This window comes from Pieris brassicae, chromosome 10 (genome assembly GCF_905147105.1).
Source record: "Pieris brassicae chromosome 10, ilPieBrab1.1, whole genome shotgun sequence".
NCBI classification, from domain to species: domain Eukaryota; kingdom Metazoa; phylum Arthropoda; class Insecta; order Lepidoptera; family Pieridae; genus Pieris; species Pieris brassicae.
In genome coordinates this window covers 18,375,717-18,397,056 of record NC_059674.1, presented here as the reverse complement: position 1 = coordinate 18,397,056, position 21,340 = coordinate 18,375,717, and the positions used below count along the sequence as shown (strand labels likewise).

At 33.8% G+C, this 21,340-nt stretch overlaps 2 protein-coding genes and 1 long non-coding RNA gene across 5 annotated transcripts in view; 2 read left to right on the top strand and 1 right to left on the bottom strand.

Annotated features, from left to right (window-relative positions):
• The window catches only part of LOC123715679, a 47,291-nt gene extending 36,928 nt beyond the window's left edge, over positions 1-10,363 (top strand). The window contains exons 7-16 of the mRNA XM_045670902.1: positions 868-1,012; positions 1,988-2,245; positions 2,710-2,839; positions 4,289-4,452; positions 4,890-5,121; positions 5,405-5,566; positions 6,182-6,333; positions 6,841-6,953; positions 7,200-7,382; positions 7,834-10,363. Coding sequence (XP_045526858.1) covers positions 868-1,012; positions 1,988-2,245; positions 2,710-2,839; positions 4,289-4,452; positions 4,890-5,121; positions 5,405-5,566; positions 6,182-6,333; positions 6,841-6,953; positions 7,200-7,382; positions 7,834-8,349 — 2,055 coding nt within the window. The 3' untranslated portion in view covers positions 8,350-10,363. The remainder of the gene's footprint in view (positions 1-867; positions 1,013-1,987; positions 2,246-2,709; positions 2,840-4,288; positions 4,453-4,889; positions 5,122-5,404; positions 5,567-6,181; positions 6,334-6,840; positions 6,954-7,199; positions 7,383-7,833) is intronic.
• A 665-nt stretch (positions 10,364-11,028) lies between these two features.
• On the bottom strand, positions 11,029-12,326 carry LOC123715683. The gene is made up of 2 exons (XR_006754455.1): positions 12,212-12,326; positions 11,029-11,607 (listed from the first exon to the last, which is right to left on the bottom strand). It is a non-coding gene; the product is annotated as an uncharacterized LOC123715683 (long non-coding RNA).
• The window catches only part of LOC123715681 (alpha-actinin, sarcomeric), a 36,198-nt gene continuing 26,702 nt past the window's right edge, over positions 11,845-21,340 (top strand). For 2 of the 3 annotated variants that reach the window (XM_045670905.1, XM_045670906.1), the window contains exon 1: positions 11,845-12,146. In XM_045670905.1, coding sequence (XP_045526861.1) covers positions 12,018-12,146 — 129 coding nt within the window. In that variant the 5' untranslated portion in view covers positions 11,845-12,017. The remainder of the gene's footprint in view (positions 12,147-21,340) is intronic. The other variant, XM_045670904.1, reaches the window with a different exon arrangement.

The window sequence follows — 21,340 nt, the reverse complement described above, 5'->3', positions numbered from 1 at the left end:
ATAGGTTCTTTAGCCGCTAGCTTTTCCATCATGGTTTGCAATTGCTGATAATAGACATCAGCCGTAATAGTCTGGCCAAATTTGAGAAAACTGCAATGAACAATACCGGCACTAGTCCACCAAACGCCTACAAGTAACTTAAGTAATGATTCGGTTTAAAATACCTTCATTATTGTGCCGGTTCAGTAATGTAAGGCAGCAGTCGACGCGCGTTTGCCGGTTTGTTTCAGTCAATTCATGAAGTATCCACCTTTCAAGCTTTTTAATCTTCCCAATTTGCTTGAAATGAATTAAAACAGTTTTATCACTAACACCGCATCCTGCAGCTAACTCGGACGTGGTTTGCGATGGATCCGCTTCCACAATAGCCTTCAATACTTCTTTATCAAGTTGGGTCTCAGGCCGTCCACGGGGCTTGTTCTGCAGGTCGAAATTTCCAGAACGAAAACGTTGGAACCAAAAACGAACTGTGTTTTCTTTTGCAACATGACCGCCATACACATCATTCACCCTTCGAGTCGTTTGCCACGGCGGAACTCGTACTTTAAGTTTTCCATTTTGTAAAATGAGTGACGCAAACAGAAAAAAACAGAAGAAAAGAACAAATGAATGACGGTCATCGAAGCACAAATATATGAGTAAATAGCTGTACAAATTTGAATTTGAAATTCCTAACCAAAGAGGAGGTATTTGAGGTCAAAGTGGCCAGTACGACAAAACGCCAATTTCATATGTAAGGATCTAATATTAACGACTTTAATTTGTATGATATAAAAGATCTAAGATATGCATTCATCATATCATTTGTAAACTAGTCAAAGATATAAAATTGAAAATTTAATTCATTAATGTTATGAAAATGTCTAGGTATTCATCAAGTCGGAGCTAAAAGTCGGAGTTATTTACGTCAAAGAGAACCAGTACACTGAAGAGGAAATATTGGATAATAATGAAAATTCGCCGCTCTTCGAGGAATTCCTACAAGTGCTTGGTGAAAAAGTACGATTAAAAGGTATGCCTTTTCATAATATTTTTGTAATGGCTTTTGTTCTTACTGATTTTATTATTATTATTAGCGGTTTTCGTCGTAATGTATTGTTAATTATTTCGTACAGTGAATTTTGTTGAATATGTCATATGTATTAAATACATATTATTATATATTTCTTGAAATTCAAAATTCAAAGCGATTTATATCAAGCAGATATTAATCAATATCGTGGTCCGACGTTTGTATATTTTAAAATAAGTAAGTGCGCACGTCTGGCGCAGCGCAGCGCAGCTGAACTCAGCTAAACGCGCTTCTGACAAATTGACTTTGACAAATTGAGAACCTGTAAGATGTCTATGATATTGCGTGGTGTTGCCATTCTAATAAAACAAATGGCATCGTATTATCTTATTACATTATCTATGACATATATATGTAGTCGTGACATAAATACTGAAACAAAGAAAAACATTTTTTATATTGTAAATAACATTTTTTACTTTTACAGTGTGTTGATTTAATACATAAATATAAAACAATTTAAAGTATAAAAAGCTTATTTGAAGTGATCTCCAATATGGCTGCAATACAGTCATTTAAACGTTGAGGCCAGTTAATAGAAGCACACACTCTTTCCATGCGAAATTTCTTCACTGACAATTGGATTGTGGAGTCCCTACCAAATTATCATAGCCTTACTCACTAAAAGTGACCATAAATCATCCAGCGGCTTAAGATCGGGACTGCTGACGGACCCACTTTGTGCAACGCAATCATAGCGATTCGGTTCTCTTCATCACCACACTCCATTTTAACATCGCAAAATACTGTACCATGCATTGGCGCCAAAATGAGATAACCCAATGAACAATAATATAAAAATGACAGATTCTAAATTCAAATGTAATTGTTAATATTCAATTGTAACAGTATTTATGGCCAGACTAAGTACATCGACGAGAATCTTCTACAGCTTCTACATCGACTTTATTACAGGTTTTGACAGATATAAAGGTGGTTTGGACACTGTACACGATTTGACCGGACTATATTCAGTGTACACTAACTGGCGAAGCATAGAAATAATGTTTCACGTGTCAACACTGTTACCGTATGAGAGACACGATCCTCAAAAGTTACAAAGAAAACGCCATATTGGGAACGATATTGTGTGCGTCGTGTTCCTCGAAGCTGACAACACTGCGTTCTCACCCGCTTGTATCAAAAGTCATTTTCTGCATACATTTATTTTAGGTGAGTGGTCTATGTAGATCTATGTAGTAATAGATCGAATTGAACAACATAATTTTTGAATTAAATTACAAAATGTATTAATTAAATGACTGGATATTATTTTCAAAATAAATATAGATTGTCTATATTGTTTAACGCAGGATAAAGAATTTTATTTAATGTAACAGGAGGCAAATGGGCAGTTGGCTCATCTGATGCAAAATGACACCGCCGCCCATGGACACTCTCATTGCCAAGGGGCTCGCAAGTGCGTTGCCGGCCTTTTAATATTGAAATAATTTTTTGAATCAGTCAAGTAGTTTTTGAGAATATTCAACAAACATACAAAATACGAATCCTTTTTCTTTATAACATTAGTATAGACAGACTAGACAGGAATAGTATTATTTATAATAAAATAATCTATTTAAATGAATTAATTAGTGATTTACATCTGGACCTGACCACTACATCTACTATTTTAGTGAGAGTGGCAACAAAATCGAAAAAGCGACCAACAAGATATGAAGTTTCCGTCGTAACTCGTGATGAAGTGGGTGCCTATAAGCCTTACTTGTGGGAGCAGAGCGTCTTCGACAAAGGAGCTATGTTCAGGTGAGAACTATAATCATCATCATCAATGACTATACAGCCCCTTATGGGCCTTAGCCTCCTGAAGTAGTTTTCGCCATCACAATCTATATCGTGCTGACGGAAGAGCGTCCAACATCGAACCCCTATTGTTGGTCCTTGACAACTCCATCCCCGCTAACGTAGTCTCGGTCTACCGGGTTAGCAAATATAATTTTCTTAACATATAATTCCAGAAGCAACTATGAAAATACCAAATATTGTATAAAAAAACACTTTTTAAATTCATTCAGTAATTTTGAACTCGGATACTACCACTACATATGTAAAGTAATTAGAGGAGTTAAGGTGACCCGTGTTAAGAACGAAGCCTTTAACTATTTAAAAAAAACATACAATGTTATATAATCTGCTGCTATTATTGAAGTAACCAAGCAAATCTCCCAACTAAAATACATCATTTGCTTGAAAAGCTTTAGTAATTATGTTACAGTTTTGTAATTAGATTTGTTCCCATGGGAGCTTAACATCGAGCTTGTTTTAAATGTTCATGAAATAAAGTTAAAACCATCCCATAATAACCTGCATCAAAGATCAGCAATTAAACTTTAAATTAAGTTTTAAAAGATAAATGCAAGTAATCTCGGCGAACTTACGAAACGCTTGCATAGCTCTGTAACAAGAACTTTAATAGGAGAAACAAACTAACTGTGTGAATTATAAAATATTTAAATAAATCTCAATGTATATGTGAAGAAAGAATGTTGTGCCCTTCCTCTTAAGAGATCCTCGCGTTCCTCTTTAAAGGGAGGATCTTTGATCAGTTTAAGCATTGGCTCCAAGGGCCCTAGGCTATTTCAATTTTTTAATAGAATCTTACTGTTGGCCATAAGGGCTAATGACGTAATAGTATAGAGTTGTAAATCAAGGTTGTAGGTACATTTATTTATATATTACTGAATATTTTAAATCTATCCATTAATCCTATCTGAGTATACCCTTAAATCACAGTCTAATACCCTCATACGCTTCACAACATATATGAGAAAACATCATATAAATATTTATAAAACTATTTTTAGCAACGGCATACATTATATCAAAAGTATAACAACGGGAATTTTAGAACATTGCTAAGTAGCTACCGAAACATGAAGGTAGTTTCAAAATTATAACGTAATAGAATTGCATTGTCTATTCACACCCATAAATGGCAAATGTCTACTACTATTTTTACAATTTATATTAACAACACTATTTTTTTATAGAATACTCAGTCATATACTATTTGCCTCTACCCTAGATTTCAGAGAATCTTCCGGCAGCGAACGACTTTGTTTTATGATATGTAAAAATACTTGCATCATTTAACAATATTGAATATTAATATTTATTATACTAAATTATTATTAATAATCAGAAAGAACTATAAAAAAAATAGTTATGTATAATGTTTCGTCATTTAATTTCTAGGGAGTGGCTATTGACGAAAATCGTGAACGGTGAACGAGCTTCCTACTCTGCTCCGAAGTTCGCGAGGATGCAGGAACGCACGCGCAGCCAAATGTTGGAAGACATTGTTGCTAATCTTCAGAACCACGCCGAGACCGGACAAATACCTAAACCTTATAGACGTGGTATGCTTTGCCAAAGATTACTTTTACATAAATTCTAACATATAACTTGATTTGTTCAATAAGATAATATTTAAAAAAGGAAAATATTCAGTGGAACTTACTAGTTAAAGGCATCTAAAGTTATTACAAAATTTCATCAATTGTAATATATTTTACTATCGTTGTAATATTTTTTTTTTATTAATGGCTTCGAATCTTTTCGAATCAACCGTGGTAGGGATAAGAAAAAGATGGCGCGTAATGGAAAATGTGACGCGTAACCCAAAAATGTGACAGTAAATTTTTTCCAACGCCGTTAAAGAAGTTTACAATTACAAATTTCAATTTTATTTAATCACTATTATTAATGTATAAGTTACCATGAGGAGATATGGTGATAAATTAACTATACTAAACTGTTTGCCCCATCTGTTACCAATAACCAAATCTGATTCCAGGATCATGGCGTCCAATAGGCCACATGCGGCCTTCGTCGCCATTACTGGATTCCGTACGTGATCAGTTTGAAGACTACGATCAGTTGGCTAAAGATTTCACTAGAGTTTTTCTTAATAATGAACTGAATACAGCACAGAACGCACAATTGTTTGACGTTGTGTTCCTCGTGGGACAGTCGAAGCAGAAGACGCGGTTTATTGGTGTAAGGGCTATTCTTGGAGTCAGGAGTCGGTAAGATTATACAATAATAATAAAAAAATATATGTAAAATAATAATAAAAAAAGTTTATAAAATAATAATTGTACACTGTCATAACCTACTAAGCAATTTATATATTCTTTGGAAAAGCGTAATAGCGCTAGGACTTTCAATTTTCATCACAGTTTTCCTTAAAAAATTGCAAAACTTTCCAGCGGATGTTTATATCATAAAGAGCAACTAAGAAATACTAAATACAAAATTTTAACTGTTTTAAAAACTACGTTAGAATTTATGAATGAGAAATGTTTCCAGAGTGTTCCAAGAAATGTTGTACGGCATCCAAACTGGTTTCGGGTCCCCTCAAGTTCCTGTGGCGGAGCTCTTGGCCCGACCCGCGCCAACCCTACTCTCCCCTACGCCGGCTAAACAGAAAAGCAGCAACTTTTTACAAGTACCAGACATTGAGTCACCCAGGTAAATCTATATAATAATTAATATAATATAATTTTCTAAAATAAGATTAACGAGAGACAAAACGATAATAAACAATATTACCGTTTCTAATCGTTTCAGATTTTTACTAAACAATTCAATATTCATTTATAGAGTAGTAGTAGTAGTAGTTAGATTATACTCTACAGTAGTAGAGTTTTCTATACAATTTTTTTTTAATTAAAATCTAGTTTGTTTTTATTTAATAAAGCTTAACTGCAGAAGTAGTTATTATAGTGAATTGTGTAAAATCGTTTCAGCTATTATAAAACATATTATTATAAACATTTTGAATGTAATGAAGGGAAATCCAACCCAATATTAGCAAGAATTGGACCAATTACTTAGTGGGTAAACATTTAACTATTAGCTTTTACAAATAACAGCTTCTTGATTTTTTTCTGATTTCAACTCGTAGCTATTTTTTTAAAGGAATTATTAACTTTTTTATTTCCTCCTTATGATGCTCAACCAGTCAAACACGGGTTGACTGGACTAGAGGCCGCAGTAATTAGTCTAGAAATTGTATAAATTGTTAATCATTGGAATTACATTGTGAGCGCGCTTTAGTACAATAAAAATATTTAATGTTTTCAGACCGAAAAGTGTCCCAAGTTCTCCGATGGTAAAGCGCGCATTTTCCCGCCTCGGGACCATCACAGCAGGTTGGGGCAGATCCATCAGAAAACAACATTCCCAACTTAACGCAGACGATAAGAAGAAATGGGCCAGTTCGCAAGATTGTTCCAGTGAGTAATTTAGATCTATTGGCCATTCATGTCTTTAGTCCATAATGTTTTCTGTTTTTTTTTGTTCTTGCAAACTGCCCCTGTAAATAATATTTTCCTGTCTGTATGTGAATTGTTAGTATGGAGTTATGCATTAAATTTGAACAAATAAAAAAAATACGAACTACGAGATTTTCATGACAACGGCGTGTTAGAATGAGATTTGGAAACAAAAGAATAGAAAAACGCTTCTTCTTCCATCCAATATGTGAAAAATTAACTTAAGGCCCCAAAATGATCGCATGTGTCAGGCCATGTCCATACTAAAAACTAATAGAACTGGACTGAAAATGTAAGGCCTCATATAGTGTATAATATTATGACTACCAACTTTCACACAGTACGTCATTGTACTTATATAATGGTTTAGTTACTTAGGCGATGTAGTTGTTAAAACAATAATATATGTGGAAATAATAAGCTATGTTCTACACGGAATAAATAATAATTGTTATATGATATTTTCAGATAAAGAGAATAAAGAAAAGGAGAAAGAGAAGAACGCCGCTTTAGCCGTGCCAAGGTTGTCAGTATGCGCAGATGCGCAAAAAGTGGATCGTGCCAAATTAGCTCAGACTGAGGTAAAACGAATAAGAACTTTTTTTTGTAAATAAACATTTACAGAACTATTCTACTGATTAAAATTAAATACCTACATTATTTCAATACTAAAGTGTTGAGTTGGTTATATTTAAATATTCCTCAGTTTTAATTTAGAATTCGTTTTGATTATTGTTTCGATCGAAAATCAAAATCAAAAACAGAATCGAACGACAAATAAAAAAAATGGAGTTACCCTTCTAATTATTAATTTTATGTTATTCCAGTTCTCCATAATAGAATTCGACCCTGAAACATTTCGTATCCTCTTGGACTACTTACACACGGGCAGCTGTCCTCTCACATGCGCGTCCATTCCGGGACTCATATGTGCAGCTGAGCATTACGACTTACCAGAACTGCTGCAGGCCTGCTTCCATCACGCCAAACAGTTTCTGAGGATAGAAGTGGTAAGCTTATCTTAACTTGTCAATGATGAAAGACACTGAATCTTAACTCGGTTTACCAAACTAGTTTTGCTTTATTTGGAGGATCCAAAAAATATTATGGTTTGTTGATATTCAATATATTATAAATAGATTGTAAATACACGTTTATAACTGAAATCAGTTTTTTAAGTAAATTCTAAATGTAAATTTATTCAATGATAAAAAACAGTTGTATATTAGTAGAATTTGCTAAGGTCTTTACGTTAGATGTACCAATCAAAGTTTTTTCTTAATTCTTAAGCTTTCACTAAAAACATTAAAGACTTTATTAAAGTATTAACTTTAATTGTTTTTTTTTTAATCTACTAAATCTAAACCTAATTTCTTTTGTGTATATAAAAACAAGAAAAATTTTAACTGACCGTAATAAAATTAAATGACAATATTAATCAGACTTTTATATTGCTTTCAGGTGTGCACAATGCTCATATCTCTAGAAAATTACTACTGGAGATACACATCCGCCTCAGAACTAGTAAACATGATACTTGCATTCATAGAACAACGCGCCTACGCCTTATTCCAGACACCGGAGTTCCTAAACCTCTCAGAATCAATGGTCCAAATGATTATGTGCAGAAATCTCGAAGTGCCCGAGGTCCGCAAATTTGAGGCCATGCTCAGTTGGGCGAGAAACAAAATCAAAGCGAAATCTGCCAACAAGACTGACGCCAAAAATGAATTCAAATGCATCATGGAGCGGTTAGCGAGGGATCTGAAGCTGTACAGAATATCACCACAAGAGTTGATCAAAGTGGTGCTTCCTTCAAAAGCTATCAAGAACGAGAGAATCCTGGAGACCCTTATGTACCAAGCTAATTCCGGGATGTATAGGATCCAAGAGGATTATATCGAGGCCTGCCAACAACGTATTCAGAAGCAAGACTCTAGATTTTCCGAATTCGAGAGTTTTGACTACGGCATATAATGGGAGCTGTGAGGATTATCAGTGTATTAGAATAGGCACTGTCCTGCAAGAAAACTTTCGGTAAATTTTAGTATGGCATAGGTCATAAAACAATCTTTGTAGCGTCGTTCTATATAGAGTCTAAACATCCAACGTATCTGTTAAGAGTCTGTTAACTCCAACTCAAAACTGCATATTAATGTACGAGTCCGAGTGATGAAAACGTCGAAATTTTTCTATCAGGCCAGTTTGGATCGGGTTCCTCTTCCTGGAATGTTAAGGCCTTCTAAAAGTATTATTGTTGTAGATGTACTTTGTAGAAGTTCGAGAAATATTTGTACACTTCTCGAATACCTAACCCTTGTTGTTGTTCATTGATACCTATATATTTTATACATTGCTAGACGTGTTCAGTATAATCATCTCTATTTTTGGTACCAGAAATTTGGAAACATGTCGAGTACAAAATCGTGATCGTAGTACGCTCAGAAACTGGGGAATATGTATTTTTTTATTTATCTTTATGTAAACATCGTCCTTCTTATCGGTATGCGCCTCCCAACGTTTTTTACCAATAAGCCAAATTCAGCGAGAAGATTTAAATATATCACGAAATTAAAACCCTGTTGCAGACCATGGCGACGGATGTTAACGATCAACTGGGTAGAATTCATGACCATAACGTTACTTTGATTTTCCATAGATTTAATTTAAAATGTAATGGCTGTCTAGACAATAATTACATAAATGTAATTACGTTGCTTAAGAACGTGGCAATTGAAGCCATAATTGTTTAGTGGTAGAGTTTCTGTTGGGAGGTGTTAAAAATGGGTTCATCCGTTTTTATCGGTAAGAGGGCGTGATTTTAAATAAACATACTCTTATGGGATTAACTTTATGATGCGTATTTAATTTAAATTGATGATTAACCTTATATCTTGAAACTATCCGCCCTTGCAGTTAACTAATGTTGGAATAATTTTGCTCATTATATTATGAATTAGAGTTTAATGTCCCTTTTATTGCAATCAATAAGATAAGATCCCCAGATTGATCAAAATGATTAATATTTATTACTAGCCGAGCATTGAAGAAACGAATTTTAAATGGCTAGCTTTGAGTGTTCAGTGGATATTAGTTTTTAAAACACAATGTAAAGCCAAAACGTTTATTAAACACAGTGTTTCAAAAGGTATATTAAAATATAATTAAATATGAAGATCGCGAATATAATATATTGTTAATGGTAACTAATACATATTTGTACAGACTTTTATAATACATTTTGAGAACTTGGTCACTTTATTTTGTGGCCTGTTATGAGTAGAACGGGAATAATGTACGAGTGAGAGGAGAAGAGAAACGCCATTTTGAAATCATTTCTTTAATGCCTGGCTAAAGTTAGAAATACAAAGCGACTGATGCATAAATTAAACAAAAATATAATGGAATTCTAAATGTTAGATGTTATATATTTGTGAAAATATGAAAAATTGTCTAAACCTAAATGTAATTAACAAAGAAAAATCAACAAAAAAATCTTATGTTTGTGTAGATGAATGTAGTACCTCTATACCTATACTTTCGATACTTTGACAAAACCATCCTTTCATTTATTTATACATCACCTAGGTTCTATATGGAAAAAAAAATATTCGTTATTTCTATGTATACGTATATTTACGTGGAATTCGACAGAAAAAAAATCTACTGCTTGTGGCAATTACGAATTGTAATTTTCTTATAGAACCCAGTGTAAAATTAGATTTTATACTAATAACCAATAAGTAAAGCTTTAAAATCTATTATACCTGTGTGCCTACTATGTAAACAATCGTGGTTTTTAGCGCCTGACACCAAGAACGTGCGTCGTAATAGCAACATGCAATGAAATTCATGCAGGCGCTTTCGTCCCTGATAGTGTCATTTTTACGCCCTCTTCCTTGTTTTAAAACTGCTTTTTCTATCATCAAATTTGTATACTGGCAATAAATGTCTTAGTGTTCCAGAACCGCATATATAAAATTAAAAGTTATCAAAGTTTGCCACAATACAAAAACAATTTCTATAAAAAAAAAAACATTTGCTTTTCATGATATTATTGCATTTTTGGTAGAACATCTGAACAGTGCGTAGCTGTTAATTTCTTTGTTTAACATTCTGTAAAACTTGGTTTACCTTACTTTAAATTTTTTATAAAAGGTATAATATTATTTTTAAAAAAATGTATAGCATTACTATTGAATAGGTGTTAATAAGAATATTATATAGCCTAAAACATAAATGTTTCTAAAATCTGAATAAAATTTAAATGCGTTGGATTGTCAGTAAAATTTTTATACTTGTGAAAATCTTGTTGTGAACGGTTCCCTGCTCAACCATGCTCCTTAATAATGGTAAATCTTCAAAATATTATATAGCTTTCTTCTATTATTTTTAAATACTCGTAAAATAAGTTTGATTCATGGTAACACCAAGATTCGTCAAGCTATTGATATAAGTTTTCTATTCCAATATTTTACCTTCCCGTGTTTGTGGATGTTATTAAACGTATGAGGTACAGATCTTCAAATAGTACACAAATAATAAAGTATCTATAACTGTTATTTTGCGTGAGCAAGAATATTTATTGAAATTTTATGTGGTGAATAAAGTTTTGTGTATGATGCAGAATTATCATTTCCCAAAAAAAACTATTAATTAAATTATAATATTATTTATTTATAGCTCATGCATGGCCAAATTCTAACTAAAATAGAATACAATTAAGATATTTACAAAATTGATAGTAAATCGTCTAATCTTTTCCAAGCATATTACCCCCAAACGCTTCACAAATAGGTCACTCTCCGGTGAAGAGTCGAGAAACCCATTAAGCGAGAGTAACCGGAGAATGGGAGCTTGTTGACGATGGACAGTGCGAGCCGAACGCACAACAAAAAGGTTATGTTTCCGACGGCGGTAATAATTGTCCGGAACGTACTGTCTCATGATCTCTCCAAGCAAGTATGCGTTTTGTTTTTCGTTTTTAATTCCACTGAAACCAAATTTGATAACAGCGAAGTTCCAATGAATTATAAACCCTTAAACCCCCGTCAAGAACTTACTAGGGTAGAGGTAAGGAAAAAAAATGTTACCTTCTTTTATACACCCTTTCAATTATTTCCCCATAATACCTAATGGATTTCTAAGTTAAATAACTAATTGTAGATTGAATAACGTTCTAATAATAAATTATAAATACTTTCACAAAAATAACCACAGACACAGTTTAGGGACCTGAAAGTAAAAATATTTAATGTTTACGATATAAACTCAATAAATATTCAAATCATAGATTCAAATTAATAGTCTGTGTAGTTAAAAATATAATCTGTGAAAAGTCCCAAAAGAAAATATTATTGTCAATGCCATTGAGTTTAATTGTCATTTAGTAGACGTCAATGTCAACCGAAATGCCGCCGAGAATGCTGCCAGATATGAATTAATGAAGCGCAGAACATTACATAACCGTGAAACCGAACGCAACACAAGTTCCCCGCGCGGCCACTAGTAGCGCTCGTGTGCCAGTCTTTTCGCAGCAGGCGTGCGGCCGGCTGCTTGTTGCAGTGCGCGGTGCGAACTATCACATACGAGTTCGCGGTCATAGGCTCGAACGAACATCGAAATCGACGGTCAGTGCGGTGACCATGATGATGGACAACGGGGTGATGACTAATCATTATGATGGGGGGTATACGGATGGATATATGGAACAGGAGGAGGAGTGGGAGCGCGAGGGTCTCTTAGACCCGGCATGGGAGAAACAACAGAAAAAGGTCAGTTAATACCAGTCAAATATTTGCAATCACATTACAAAAATATTATAATAAAGAATACTTACAGCGTTATCGCTATCGTGACTCACTTTGATGGTGTTTATGTTTTCCCTTTCCGATTTGCTTATTAAATTTACACCGCAGCACTATTTATTGCAATTCGATACGTGTTTATATTTTGTTACTAGTACCAACATATTTTTTAATGTTATTATTCACTGATATTGTTGAAGAATTTCTAATTTAAAATAAAACGTATCGCAAAGCATTAATTAGGTAAATTAATTAAGCTGAATCTAGATAATAAATCAAATTCTCAAAAAATATATTCTTTTAATTGGTATTACTCAAGAGTAATTAATATTTCGTATGAAATCCCTGAATTTTCATATTGAATTTTGCTCATTTCCCGCCGTAAGTTGAAAGTAGATCGCGGCCGTGGACACTATTAAAAGATTTCTTGAAGCTTTTCGTGCGAGCGAGATAGATGCACACTGTCACGCCACAAGCGGGAGCGGGTCGGAGCGAGAGGAATCGAATTTCCGTTAGTCATGTCCTAAAATGGGTCCGGCGCAGGCGCCGCTGAAAGCGCGGGCGTCCGTCTTTGCGTCATGAAACCCGCATTTCAGGGAAACGTATGGGTCCACCTTGACTACGTAATGTATCCCTTAGGGGGCTATTTATGTTGCTCTTCAGGTCTGTGACGAATACTCTGACGCACCTAGTGAGCTCGAGGAATGTCATTAACGACTTACGAAAGCAATCTCCAGGGCCATTTCATAATATGAATAAGCATTTAGACTATCATCTAAATATATTCAGTTGGCTACAATGCTAGACAATAAAGGTAGATCACGACAATATATTCATGTGTATTGTACGCGCAGCAGTATCCTGCATAATTTTTGCTACCTACCTACCCGCATTCTGTTCTGAATAACATCGCGTAATACGTCCTAACGATAAAAAAACGCAATCATTTTTATGACAGCTATCTAGATGCCATTGCGAGATTACTTGTCTTCCGACAGAACCTCATTAAAGAACAGTTTTCTCATTGATTTCTTATCAACTTCACGTCATGTTTTTGCAAAGCGTAATTACGTTAGTTATTACACGTGAGGTCCTGGGTCTTAAGCGACAGGACAAGTCCAACATAAACAAAGAGGCTGCGACGATCGGTGCATTGGCCGTTCGCGTATGGCGGGTCAATGTCGCGGCCATAACTCGGGATGCCTCTTCGGAAAACTCACCTGACGACTAGTAGGCTTAAGAACATAATCCCCTATGCAATTAAAGTTACTAACATACTGCAATATTAACAAGGAAGTCGTGACACATTCGAATTACCGAATTGTGACTCATTAAACTCTCGGACAACATGAGGTCAAATGATTCTGCGAAAACAAACACGAGCGTACCTTCTAACTAATAAGGTAGGTCAAGCGTCATGCTGAATGTCGATATTGAGAGATTCTATCGTTATCCCACCAGAAAACATACGTGAAAGTGAGGCGAGTTCAAAACTGGTTATAAATTTAAATAAAACTATTGCGCCTCTCTCCAGTGACACACCTATCCAATTAATTTTCAATGCAATTTCAGATGAATCAGCCCACGACTCGCTCAGAATGCTGTTGTTATTCAAGTCACCTTTTGCATATTGTGGGTAGTAATATATAATTCAATTTGTGGACATTTGTCTATAAACTTACTGTACCATACCACCAAGTTATGTGAACTCGTATTACAATGTATCTCCCGATATAGTTTGTAGAAATGACCCATAACTGCTATTATCGGTAAATTGTAATCCGCAGCTAGGACAGTAGGTCTTACTATTGTATATTTATCGAAAAATAATGCGCACTTATGATCATAAGATTCTCACTTAGATTTTCAAGCGTAACTTCAAAAGATTTCAGTATCCACGTGTACAAAACATTCTTAACTTGCGGCATATAGTTCGTTTATAGGACCGAGGACTGACTAACTGTAGTTACAAATAATAAGGCAATCCAATTAAAACGGTCGAACCGTCTAAGGTCAGAGCAATGCAAGAAATTCTAGTTGACTCCTGTCGACCTAGAAATTGATACCCCGTTGAAGTAAGTTGGAGAAGAAATGTAATAACGGTATCTGATATACGATGCCAACAGGTAGCCATAACATTGCAACTTGTTATGTTGCCAGCATTTATTTACCCCTTACGTCTCTGTGCTTAAAATATTTATTGCTAATAATCAATTTAGAACTAACACTGTTAGAAAATCTAAATTTAAAAAAAAAATTGGCAACAAAATAAACTTATAATATTGTATATTTTTTTATTTACAATATTTTACAATTATTCTATTAGTCTATTGAAATATGGCAAATATTGATTACCGCGAATTTGGTATTTGAAATATTCCAATGAATTTTTACAAAAAGCTCTCCGGCGTGACAGTTATGACTATAACTAACTGTTTTCGAATCTTTTATTTATTTACAAAAAAATATCTACTTTTAATATTAAGTATCAAGATGATTCCTGTAATACTATAACAGTGTTCCCATAACCAACGACTAATTTAGCTGCAAACACGACCTTTCTTCCTGCACAGACTAAACAGTAAATAAATTTATGTTATACCTTAACTATAACACAATCAAAATTAATAAATAGATTATAATAATAATATAGATTTTGTATAATCCGAGCGAAGACGCTCTTCGAAGGGAATTCAATTTAAACAAAAAAACAATTCCAAAGGTATGTCAATCGTTACAGGTCATAAATTTAATCTCGACTTGCATTTTTGCTGCTACTTAATGGAAGAGTTATTACTTTGGCATTTCTTTTTATTTGGTATTTGGGGTCATTGGCAGCGATGCATTTTATTTCAAATTATATTGTAAACATCGTCAATGTGAAGCATAAAATTACACTCTCATATATAAAAGTAAAACATTTAATTGAAACAGTTTCACAAAAATTCGAATGAGTTTTTGTGAAAAAGAAGTGAATTTTAAAACGTTACGAACATACCATACGCTAGCACTTATCCATTCGTACCATTTTGAGGTTTTGAGGACATAGACTGTTTAATAGTGTTATCCATCAAAATTTAATTCTGTTAACACAACACAACACACTAGCCCAAAACGGAATATACAATTAAACACATTTGAATTTGTCATCATAAAGAAAAATACTATAAAGATTTATGAGAAGTTATTACTTAGTTATGAGAAGAAATTTATTTTACTCACCTTACTAAATAATAATAATATCAATACAAGACGTTTAATAATTGTTCAATTAATTTATATGTATTATGGAAAGTTCTTCCGTCTCTTACTTGGCATAGAACTCAGACCAAATAACTTACACTATCAAACAGCAGTTCGGTTTCCCAATGCGATACATACACCTTAATGTCGGTTACGTAATATTTGACTTGGCTATTTTTTCCATCGCGTTCCCTAGTTTTTTGGCACACTTCCAAAATTCATATCACTGATTCCGCTGTGTCGGAACAGACAACTTTGATGAACAGACCCAAATTTTACATTTAAATTAACAAATGAAACAGTTCGAAAGTTAAAAACTTGAAACAATCTCAACTATCGAACTTCGTCTAAGTAAAATAGCATTTTAATGAAGCCTATTAACGCACTTCAGTCTATTTATAATCTAATTATTTGATAATTATAAATCCTAATGACTGGATGATATTTTGTACAGACACTTCATGCGAAATCGTGAGACCTATTTTTAACCTATTAATAGTTGTACTAACAATAAAATTGTATTGTATGACACTCTTTATGTTACGTATAATATGAAATAACAAACGAGGTTCCGTTATTCGCAAAGTGAGACAAAACACCAGCGGTAGTGTGTCCCACCCACATGTCAACAAAGTTATTGAACCACGCGACCGATAACAATTCATTTTAAACCTTTAAGACTACTTTAAAAAGACGAACTACGCCATAACAACGGGGCTATAAATAATCGTAGGCTTCCCAGCCTAAGTAATTTTTTTTATTACATATTAACAACGACCACTATTTAAGCTTTGACTTGTAAGCTATCGCGGAATATGCTTAGAGGTGTATTGTGGAGGCGCTTAATCACCTGTATGCACGCCTGTATGAATACGCCTAACATACACACATATATAATGTATATTGGCTGTATTACGAAATAAATAAATTAAAGGTTTTTGAGACGTTAAAAATATTGACCAAGTGCAAGTTGCGACATATTGTCAATGTCCGACCTTGAACAATGAACTGCTAGACACGAATCAACATTAACCTAATGGTATTAACTTTCTAAACGTGCTTTATCTGAGTCTAGTTCCGGTTGTCATATTTGTGACTCAAAAAAGAATTCAATAATACTTTGAACGTGCTGTAAATATCTAATATTTTATAAGATAAAATTGTAGGCGATTATTTATTTAGGCGCTAATGTACTTTCACAAAATAATTTCTTAAAATAGAAAAAAAATTGTTCTCAGATTATTCACCGGATTCTGTGAAAGTATTTCCGAGACAATTGACCGGATTCTAAGTTTCTTTAATTAGATAATATTAAATTCTAATTTCACGATATCCGTAGTTTTAAAATTAATTAAGTAGATTTGTTGTTGCCACAGATTTTTGTATATAGACATATTTGTCTTCCACAATCGAATGTCTTGAATTATTAAAATATTTTTGCAATTTACCTACCAAAACCTACCTATTCCTACGCAAGCACTTGGCAACTCCGGGGACACTTCATGCACCGCATGTATCCTTCCTTATCTTTACGATAACATTATATATACCTTAGAAAGGTATATATAATGTATGCATTCATATGTTATAAAGAACCTTTTTAGAGAAATTAGTTCACAACTGCCCTCTGATTTATAATTAAAAATTAATATTATGGTTTCACCGTCCGACAAGGCAGAATACAAAATACCATCCGTATCACGTCCGTCGTTCAACAATTGAGCGTTTCTTAGGGCAGTTTTAGCATCTTTCGAGAAAAGAGTATACACGTTCTTAAAAGGCCGACAACGAACTCGCTAGCCCCCTGGCATTAATTAAGTCCAGGGGCGACGGTATCACTTAACATCAGGTGAGTGTTGCCTTCTGTTACATTTTAAAAATTACAGGTTTTATTTACGTTTATTTATTGACTACCACACTCTTCATAGAAAACTTTAGTTAAACTTTAATTAAAAAGGAATTGTAACAAAGAACCTCCAGTTTAATAATTTAGACATTAATTTTATAACACATTATTTTCCTAATCACCTGTTTTCAAACACAGTTTCATTGCCATACTAAATTTACGTAGAATGCAATTGAAAGTCATATAAACATTCAAATAATATTTCATTTAAATTTGCTCACAATCTTTTTATTATACAACTACAATTTTAATAGGTACCTAATTGCAACTGAACAGTGTTGGCCTAGTGGCTTCAGCGTGCGGCTCTCATCCCTGAGGATCAATCCTCGGCACCAATGAACTTTCTACGTGCGCATTTAACATTCGCTCAAACGATGAAGGGTGTTCCTTCGTGAGGTAACCCTGCTTGCCTTATACCCAAAAAGTCGACGGCGTGTGTCAGGCATAGGAAGCTTATCACCTGCTTGCCTATTAGATTGACAAATTATCATGAAAAAGATACACAAATGTAAGGCCCAGATCTCAAAAGGTACCGCCACTGATTAATTTATTTCATTAGACTGAAACCGGACCTATTTACTAGGAATTTAATGTAATTTTCCACGAAGCTCGTACAATATAGCATGGTCATGACTATGATCATATGCACTGTGCATAGATCCTTTTACACAACGCTATCAACCGCACTCCATTCATAGTTGAGTATGCGTTATTTAATCTCTATATAAACATAGTATCACGATTACATTAACCGGCAATTCGTGTGAGTTTCATTTGCAGTAAAATTTCTGAATGATTTTTGTTTATATAAATCTAAAGATATTTATTTCCAACACACCGTTATAAACAGTTTTATAGTTACATATATGTAAAGTTGTTACATCCAATTTTATACAAATTATTAACTGAGATGGAATGATTTCATTTTTATTATCCTTTTAGACACTTATCATGTCATTTCAGCATGTTAACGTCCACTGCTGGACATAGACCTCTCCCCTAAATTCCCAGAACAACCGCGCTTTGCATCCAACGCCTTCCCTCTAACCTTAGTCCACCCAGTGTCCCACTACCAACGTTACCCCGACTGGTACTCAGTACTGGTTCTTCGGGCAATGTATTCGTACCATCTGAAAGATTAAATTGATTAATTTTATGTTTTTTTTGCTATATACACATACACCACATGCTTATGTGTTTGATACTTTGACCAAGCAAGTCTCGCCATCTTTTCTATGTCTGTCGTTATATTCTAGACCCACGTAAAAAATGTCAGTTACAGAGATCATTCCGCGTCAATGACGGACCTAGTAACATTGCCAAATATCTATTTCTGCGCCACACCCACGCAAATTACTTACACTCACTCGCTAGTATAATTAGAAAATTGTTTATCACACATTTATATTTAACGTTTATAATATCGACCAATAATTGGGGACAAAATCCAAAGTTCAGCCATTAACAAATACCTTCCGCTGTCTGTCAACTCGGTTACCAATTTTACGGGCACAAATGACTTAAGGAAATATGCAATAATCAAAAGAATCCTTATGGGATGAACCTCAGATGTACGCAGATAGATTATAAAATGTTTTATAACTTCTATGCAAATTCAGATATGATAGAAAATAAGTGTCAATTGTACACAGCCAGGATTGGGTTTTAAGCAGGTGAAAACTTGTAAAAAAACATACTTAAAAGTAGAATAAAATCATATTTTATTTTATACTTAGAGCAAATGTAATACTATGTCCATTTCAAAATTTTACCAAATATGTAATTTAACTCATTAGCTATGTATATTTCCTTAAAGTAACATTATCTTGGTTAAAAAAATAATTAATCGGTGGTCTGCAATCTTTTTAGTTCTGGGCCTCAGATGTCTGTTTTTGGATCATTTGTCAGTAGGTGATCAGCCCCCTTGTGCCTGACACGCCGTCGACTTGTTGGATCTAAGGCAAGCCGGTTTCCCCACGATGGTTTTCCTTCACCCGTCTAGCAAATGTTTAATACGCACATAGATAGTTATTTGGCGTACAGCAGGGGATCGATCCTCAGGGGGTGAGTTTCACGCTGAAGCCGATAGACCAACAATGCTCTGGTATCTTGATTAATCTTTTAATATTCTACTTTACTTATAAAATTAGTTTAACAAATGTTTATTGACAACAATATTTAAGGTAAGAAGAACTAACTAAAATATTTCAACACAAAAATACACAGTATTAACAATATTCTTAACCTGGATGATATATTCAAAGGCATTGCGAGAAAAACGACGCGATGTATCTGGCAGTAGTGTCATTCGACAACAGGAAGTTTAAATATAGCAAATTATATAACTTAACATTTAGTCTGATACCAATTATACTTACAACTAAATTACTGAGCTAATTATTGTATAGAAAATCCAATGAAGCCGAACAATTAAAAATTTATCGTTCGGCCTGTATTACTCTAAATCGTAATTTATCAAGGCCAAGGTGACAAAACTACATTTATCGTTGCATTATCTAGCGCTATCCTTATCACACATGCGATTATCTGAGATAAATCCAGCTGGCGACTGACGAGGGGAGTTCATTGTTAGCGCTCCCCATTTCATGCAATTATGGGGGCAGCACACCTTTAGATCTACCAAATGTGTATTTAAGCGCAAATAATCAAAATAAATCTCAAAAAAGATCTGTCTTTTGTATCTAACCAACGATCTATATGTATAAATATTTTTTTTTTTATATTTAACCAACCATCAATTAACAAAGTGGATATTATATGACGGAGTATAATTGTTTAATTTGTTAAGTATTTATTGTGTGTAGTAATGAAAGTAGCGTAAAATATGAATATGCAATACAATTAAACAAAATCAGATTTTTTACTGCATTATCACGATCGTTTTATACACGTTATAAATTTTTATTTGCCATCGTGGCCTCTTAAACTTTCAATGTGTGTCAGGCACGCCCTTAACTTGAGGTACCGTAAGGAAAGGTTTAAGTGATCAATTTTGTATCTCAATAGCTATTAATGAGTGATAAATATGGTTTTTAATCACTATAAAAACAACTTAAAATCAGTATTTAGAGATTCGACCTTCTGTGCCACTCTGCCATGTACCACCTGCTGCCCCCTTATTTGGTCTTTTCTACCTAGATTGTCTTTCTTTTTTTCATTTATTGTAGCTTGGGGACAAGTTTAGTAACCTCTTGCTCATACAACATACATACTACTTTTAAAAAAAATTACAAACCATGAAAAAGAACGTATGAACAATGATACAAATAAATACATATATTTATTTAACACTTGCAAAAATCACCGCAATTAGGAAAATTAAGACATAAGGAGGAAGGGTGTCTACGATCGATCTCTTCTGTGTAGGAAAAATAAAATTAAATAAGGCAAGCAGATATTTACTTCCAAGTATTATAGGTAGTTTTTGCGTTCTAAATGATGTCAACACAACAACCATTGATTGAATTAACAAATGTCGAAACTAAATTAGCAGTTTGCAATCAGTTGCGATTTTCACTCTAGTGCTTGATTAAAATAAATCGCTTATAATAAAAATAATTAAGCTTAATTAATATACATAAACGTATTATTAGTGTTATTATATACTTTTATTTACATTAAACTTAAAAACATCTTACTATTTGCATTCATAAACAACCTAGCATTTTTTATGACAGAACCACAGATAGCACAACTAATTAGCAGTTACCATTGTAGTGTCATTTGTAAGAACAGCCTTTGTAAACAGTTTGGCGTGGGACGCTTCCGCTCCCGATGTGTACTTTAATAAATGTAGACTCTAGACTGTTATAAATTACTAATAAGACTTATGACTTATGACTTATTACAAAATCGTATTTTGAAACCAACTATCAAAATCTGTCATGCCTGTACTACGTAACAATAATAACGTATAAATAGAATAAAAATATACATAATCCCATATTTCAAATGTCATTCACCGGCACAGGACGCGTCATTTCCGTTTTAT